Here is a 7440-nt window from a genome sequence, read left to right as displayed (position 1 = left end):
TGGTCTCGATCTCCTGACCTCGTGATCCACCCGCCTCGGCCTCCCAAAGTGCTGGGATTACAGGCGTGAGCCACCGCGCCCGGCCAGTAATTTTTTAAAGTAGTTTTTTTTGTTTTGTTTTTTAAGAATAGGCATATCATGCTTTGGAGAGGCTGTTGTGCAGTGGCACCATCTCAACTCACTGGAGCCTCAAACTCCTGGGTTCAAGCGATTCTCCCACCTTGGCCTTTGGAGTGGCTGAGACTACAGGTGCATGCTGCCACGCCTGGCCAATTTTTAAATTGTTTGTAGAGACATGGTCATGGTCTCGCTGTGTTGCCCAGGCTGGTCTCAAACTCCTGGCCTCAAGGGATCTCCCCTCCTTGGCCTCCCAAAGTGTTGGGATTACAGGCCTGAGCCACCATGCCTGCCTCCATCTTTTTGAGATGGAATCTTGCTCTGTCACCCATGCTGGAGTGCAGTGGTACCATCTCAGCTCACTGCAACCTCCGCCTACCAGGTTCAAGTGATTCTCCTGCCTCGGCCTCTCGAGTAGCTGGGATTACAGGCACCTGCCACTATGTCCAGCTGATTTTTGTATTTTTAGTAGAGACGTGGTTTCACCATGTTGGCCAGGCTGGTCTCGAACTCCTGACCTCAAGTGATCTGCCCAACTTGGCCTCCCAAAGTGCTGGCTGGGGTAAGCCACTGTGCCTGGGCTTATATGTGATTAATTTTCTAAGAGTAAAAATTCTCATGTCCAACAATAAGTGGTGAATAATATGATTATAGTACATCCATAAAATAAAACTTAGCAGTCATATAAAATGTTACATTGTAGTAAAACGTTTAATGACAAAATAATAATATATGTTAAATTTGAACGTCAGGAAATAGCTTGTATGATACAGTATGTATGAAACATACTATAAACTATATGCCTAGAAAAAAGACTGGACACAATCAAGGGTGATTATTTTCTATATGTCTCCCCTCTCCTTTGCCCCCAGTATTCTACAATGAACGTGTATAATCACTGCTGAGTATTTTATAAAAAGTATGTTCCTAATAGTGATTCTCCAGCAGAACTGAGTTCACGAAGATATCATCACCCTCTGCCACTTTACCTCAATGTTTCTTGACATTTACAAATCATTCTGAGAATGTCACAGTCACATCTAAAGCAGTGCTTAGGATTAAGTGTATTATTTGGGCATTGAGGGTGGGGAAAGAAAGAGAGAATAGTAAGTATTCATCTACAAATAGCTGTGTTTCTTGTAGCTAGAAAAATATCATATAGTGAGACACACAGGCCAAAATAAAAGCCCTGCAGACGTTACTGACTCTTGTGTATGAAGAAGCTGATATATATGATATATATGATGTAGCTGCAGACATTACTGACTTGTATATGAAGAAGCTGATATATGTGATGTATATGATGTAGCTGCAGACATTACTGACTTGTATATGAAGAAGCTGATTCTGCAGCAAGTCTGCTTTTTGATCAGGATTCTAGACTGTAAATGCTTACGAAAATGTACAGGGACCATCATGTTAATTCATAGCATTAAACAATTTATGGAATGCCTACTACGTTCCAAGTATTATGCTGAGATATTGTGTTGAAAAATGAATATGCCCCCCACCCTCATGCAGCATATTGACTAGAAGGGAAGATAGATGATTAAATAAATAATAACAAAAAACTAGTAAAATAATTGGGAAAGTACAAAGGAGACAGCTCTGGACTAGTGAACCTCTCAGGACAAAATGATTAAGGTTAAGAAACTTACCTTATCATGGTACCTTGATACGGAGGATGCTTGATATGCCCTTTCTTAATTGATAAATAGTAAAGACCCTATAGGTCAGCTATTAGGCTGACTTAGGGGTTCATATTTGATCTTCAGTAAGAGTGCAGTACACTAAGAGGTTCAAACTGGATTGCATCCCCAGATTCACATATGAACAAGTCTATATCCTTGAGAAAACCAGAGAGTCGTAGGGATCCAACAGATTGAAACTAACCCAGGGCCAAACTGAACTTTGAGGGCAGCTCTCAAAATAACTGAGCTTTGTGGTCGCTTCAGCGCACATACACCAAAATTGGAATGATACAGAGAGGATTAGCGTGGCCCCTGCGCAAGGATGACACACAAATTCTTGAAGCATTCCATATTTTAATTTAAAAAAAAAAATAACGAGCTTCACAGGCTGAGGATGTGTGGCCAGAGCTGGACTAGAACCAGATCTTCCGGGGCAAAGGGGCGAGGGGAATGAATGACATTTATCCACCACCTAGTTGTTTTTTCCCTTTAGCAGGAAGTCATTATGCAACTTGCACATATTCATCAGATTTCCTCTGACTTACCCGGACATGTACGTGGGAATGATGTGCACTGCCAAGAAATGTGGGATTAGGTTTCAGCCTCCAGCTATTATCTTAATCTATGAGAGTGAAATCAAGGGGAAAATTCGCCAGCGCATTATGCCAGTTCGAAACTTTTCAAAGTTTTCAGGTACCTCATGTCTTATCTTGCCTCCTGTCTTAAATATTCTCTAAATACAGGTTCACATCATGACTCTGTCAGGGACTGGATGTGTGACACTGGATGAATTACTTACTGTCAATGAGCTTCAGTTTCCTCATCTATAAAAGGGAATTGTACTGTTTTTTTCCAGTTTGTTAATTAATAATCCTTTTGGGATTGCTGCCTAGGTTAAATGATACAGCATTATTCAATAATATTAATTCCCTTCTCTCCTTCCAAATGTTTTTTATTTGTAGTCTTAATATTGTATTAATACCACTACTGCTATCTAAAAGCTATAATATCACTTTTCTTCTCAGACGTATTCTCCATTTGAAAGTGTTTAATCTCTCTACAAAGTGATTTTTAAGTTAAAGAAGTCAAAACTATATCTGTCCTCCCACCACACTGAAAGCTCAATATAAAGGAATAGTTCTACAAAATAATTCATTCCAATCAAGCCATTTAGCTACTTGACTATAATGGAGATAATGCTTTCAGGGTTCAGAGTTTTTGTTCTATTTTGGCTGTTGCAGTAGTTTGTGGTGTATATGATGTACGTGGTATGTATGTGGTATATAGTTTTCTTCTCTCTTCCAGATTGCACCAGAGCTGCTGAACAATTAAAGAATAATCCACGACACAAGAGTTACCTGGAACAAGTATCCCTGAGGCAGCTAGAGAAGCTATTCAGTTTTTTACGAGGTTACTTGTCGGGGCAGAGTTTGGCAGAAACAATGGAACAAATTCGAAGGGAAACAACCATTGATCCTGAGGAAGACCTGAACAAACTAGATGACAAGGAGCTTGCCAAAAGGAAGAGCATCATGGATGAACTTTTTGAGAAAAATCAGAAGAAGAAGGATGATCCAAATTTTGTTTATGACATTGAGGTTGAATTCCCACAGGACGATCAACTGCAGTCCTGTGGCTGGGACACAGAGTCAGCTGATGAGTTCTGATACCAAACACGCAAAACATGCATTGGGCTAGCAGAATATCCATGTTTATTACCAGACTGGTTCTGGAAAAAGCCGTAAAGAATACTAAATATGTTGGGTTGTAGGGGATTGACCATGTTACTTTTCAAAACCAGGACATTTAAAGCATCTACTATGTAGGTGCATGAGGAATATGGGAAAAACAGAATAAAGGAATCTGCCTTTAAGGAGCTTACAATCACGCCGGGCGCGGTGGCTTGAGCCTGTAATCCCAGCACTTTGGGAGGCTGAGGCGGGCGGATCACCTGAGGTCAGGAGTTCGAGACCAGCCTGGCCAACATGGTGAAACCTCGCCTCTACTAAAAATACAAAAATTAGCCGGGCGTGGTGGTGGGTGCCTGTAATCCCGGATACTCAGGAGGCTGAGGCAGGAGATTCGCTTGAACCCGGGAGGTGGAGTTTGCAGTGAGCGAAGATCGCGCCATTGTACTCCAGCCTAGGTGATGAGCAAAGCTCCATCTCAAAAAAAAAAAAAAGCTTACAATCTAACTGGAAGATGTCAAAACCTGTGAAAAGCTAATTAGCAGTATTAAGCAACACAAACATTAGAGCCAAATGCATGATAAAGGCTAAAGAAGGCCAGAGCATATATTACTGTAGAGTAGAATAGTAAGGGAAGACTTTGTCCTTTAATAAAGAGATAGGAGTTGGCCTGGCCCTTGAAGTAGTTTAGGTAGATGCTTGTGTAGGATTCCTGATAAGAGCAACTGAAAAGAAGGAGAGGGGAAGTAGTAAAGGGACAAGAAACAATTTTTTTTTTGAGGAACCATAAGCAAATTATAGTTTGACAAGAATGGGGGACATATATGGTTACCAGGGAATTACCTCATGTGTTATATCTTTATATGTATTTATCTCTGGAAAAGAGTGCCCTGCAAAATTCCCTACAGCTGCAAGCAGATGTCACTTGATGGACAGAGGGGAATTCTGCCCCTCCGGTATCAGGAAATATATACTAAAGACATTGTGAAACGCTGAACCTCTTCCCATAAATAAAAGGTTTGTTTGTAAAATGGGAAATCCACCCATAATAAATGAATAATAGGCACGGCCAGTTTAGGCCTGTTATGAATGGATCTGCAAGAGAGCATCTTCGTTTAACAACATTATCTGTGATTTGATACATTTATCCTTATTACAATATTGTTTAATTGGTAGAAATTCTGTTTTCTACAAGGAAATTGATGTTTATTAAATAAAACAAAATAATTACTCACTGTTTCTACCTGTTCACTTCCACTCTCCTTACCATTAAGCGCTTCATTAAAAGCACATTCAGCCGGGCATGGTGGCTCACGCCTGTAATCCCAGCACTCTGGGAGGCCGAGGCGGGCAGATCACGAGGTCAGGAGATAGAGACCATCCTGGCCAACATGGTGAAACACCGTCTCTACTAAAAATACAAAAACTTAGCCGGGCGCAGTGGCGGGCACCTGTAGTCACAGCTACTCCGGAAGCCAAGGCAGGAGAATGGCGTGAACCCAGGAGGTGGAGGTTGTGAGCCGAGGTCATGCCATTGCACTCCAGCCTGGGCAACAAGAGTGAAACTCCGTCTCAAAAACAAACAAAAATTTGTCCTTGGGTTGTTTTCTCCTTTCATGACTACAAACAGTGCTACAACAAATAACCTTGTACATTCTCTGTTTTGCACATGTGCAAGGATATCTATTAGATAAATGCCTAAAGGAGAATTACTAAGTATGTGCATTCTAAGTTTTAAAAGATACTAAGTTGTCCTCAATAGATGTTCATTCATTCATTCATTCATTATTTGTAGTTAATGAGCACTGACTACATTCTAAGCCTGTACTGTTCTGGAGTTTGGGGTTACGGCAGTATATACAACAAAGTCCTGGGTTTACAGTTGGAGAGCAGAGACATAAATGCATAGAAGAGTGTCATCAGATGATAAGTGCTCAAAACGGGGTGAAAAGGAGAATGACAGAGGGGATGGGAGCCACTGTTTTAGATCACGTGATGAGCAAAGGCCTGAAGGAGGTAAGGAAAAATTGGTACGCATTTCAGGATTAGCGGGGAAAGGTAAGTGTATTAGCCCTGCGGCTGGAGTGTGCCTTGCATGTTTCAGGAGGAGCAGGAGGCCAGTGTAGCTAATACTAATTGTGCAAGAGAAGAAATGGTAGGAGATGAGGTTGGAGTGCATTTTACCAATGCGTAGTACTTACCACGAAGGTTGTACCAACTTAAACTATCAGCAATACATTTGAGTACCCATTTCCCCCATCTACTCATCAATGGAGAATGTTATCAAACTTTTTGAGTTTTCCCAATTTTGTAATATAAAAATGGTATCTTATAGTTTTGATTTGCATTTCTCTTATTTTGAGGGAGTCTGAGTATCATATATTTAAGAGCCTTTTTTTTTTTTTTTTTAGACTGAGTCTCGCTCTGTCGCCAGGCCAGAGTGCAGTGGCACGATCTCAGCTCACTGCAACCTCCACCTCCTGGATTCAAGCAATTCTCCCACCTCAGCCTCCTGAGTAGCTGGGAATACAGGCATGCACCACCATGCCAGGCTAATTTTTGTATTTTTAGTAGAGACGGGGCTTCACCATGTTGGCCAGGATGGTCTTGATCTCTTGACCTCGTGATCTGCCCACCTCGGCCTCCCAAAGTGCTGGGATTATAGGCATGAGCCACCGCACACGGCCAAGAGCCATTTTTTATGAAATAACTTAAGTCCTTTGTTCATTTTTTTATTGGGTTGCTGGTCTTTTCTTACAGATTTATAAAAGTTGTTTATTAAGGAAATTAGTCCTTAGTCTATGATATAAGTTGCAAATATTTCCACCTTGTCATTTTAAAAAATTTGATATTTTTTCCAGGTAGAATTTTTTAATGTGGTAAAATTTATGAATATTTTTCTCTACACATCTGCACCTTTTGTCATGTGTAGAAAGGCATTCCCCACAAGATTTTTTTTTCTTTTTTCTTTCTTTTTTTTTTTTTTGAGATGGAGACTCACTCTGTTGCCCGAGCTGCAGTGTAGTGACGTGAGCTTGGCTCACTGCAACCTCTGCCTCCTAGATTCAAGCGATTCTCCTGCCTCAGCCTCTCCAGTAGCTGGGACTACAAGCGCCCGCCACCACGCCTGGCTAATTTTTGTATTTTTAGTAGAGACGAGGTTTCGCCCTGTTGGCCAAGCTGGTCTCAAACTCCTGACCTCAGGTGATCCACCCGCCTCGGCCTCCCAAAGGGCAGCCACTGCGCCCTGTCAAGATTATTTTTTAAGTGATTCTTTTTCTATATACAAATTTATTTTGAAATTCGATGTGAGATGTGAATCCAGCTTTTTTTCCCCAGATGCCCATTCAATTGTCCCAACACCACTATCTGTTGAATAACCTATCTTTTCCCCATTTGATTTGAAATGTCATCTTTATAATATACTAAATTCCCATATGTATCAAATAGTTATCTTTTGTGATGTTGCTATCATGGGCAGCACACTTCCCAATTCATGTTTTTTTTTTTTTTGGAGACGGAGTCTCACTCTGTTGCCCAGACTGGAGTGTAGTGTCGCAATCTCGGCTCACTGCAAACTCCGCCTCCCGTGGGTTCACACCATTCTTCCGCCTCAGCCTCCCGAGTAGCTGGGACTACAGACCCCTGTGACCACGCCCGGCTAATTTTTTGTATTTTTAGTAGAGACAGGGTTTCACCGTGTTAGCCAGGATGGTCTCGATCTCCTGACCTTGTGATCCGCCCGCCTCGGCCTCCCAAAGTGCTGGGATTACAGGCGTGAGCCACTGCGTCCGGCCATGAAATATTTTTTTTAAGGCAGCTCTATAGAGACAGAAAGCAGATGACGGCTGCCTGGGGCTGAGGATGGGAATTGATTATGGCTGCCTGGGGCTGGGGATGGGAATTGATTATGGCTGCCTGGGGCTGGGGATGGGAATTGATTA

The 7440-nt window shown here is 41.8% G+C and overlaps 1 protein-coding gene and 1 non-coding gene across 4 annotated transcripts in view; both read left to right on the top strand.

Annotated features, from left to right (window-relative positions):
* The window catches only part of LOC116464122 (centrosomal protein of 19 kDa), a 6197-nt gene extending 1467 nt beyond the window's left edge, over positions 1–4730 (top strand). Inside the window, exons 2-3 of one of the 3 annotated variants that reach the window (XM_032147393.2) lie at positions 2305–2501; positions 3114–4730. In XM_032147393.2, coding sequence (XP_032003284.1) covers positions 2360–2501; positions 3114–3475 — 504 coding nt within the window. In that variant the 5' untranslated portion in view covers positions 2305–2359 and the 3' untranslated portion in view covers positions 3476–4730. Of the gene's footprint in view, positions 1–2301; positions 2502–3113 lie in introns of all 3 variants that reach the window. The other 2 variants (XM_032147392.2, XM_032147394.2) reach the window with 2 other exon arrangements.
* On the top strand, positions 2062–2165 carry LOC116464125 (U6 spliceosomal RNA). Its single transcript, XR_004246860.1, has one exon. It is a non-coding gene; the product is annotated as a U6 spliceosomal RNA (small nuclear RNA).
* Positions 4731–7440: the final 2710 nt, after the last annotated feature.

The sequence above is a fragment of the Hylobates moloch genome, unplaced genomic scaffold (genome assembly GCF_009828535.3).
Source record: "Hylobates moloch isolate HMO894 unplaced genomic scaffold, HMol_V3 SCAFFOLD_203, whole genome shotgun sequence".
Taxonomy (NCBI): Eukaryota; Metazoa; Chordata; class Mammalia; order Primates; family Hylobatidae; genus Hylobates; species Hylobates moloch.
This window is presented reverse-complemented; position numbering and strand designations above follow the sequence as displayed.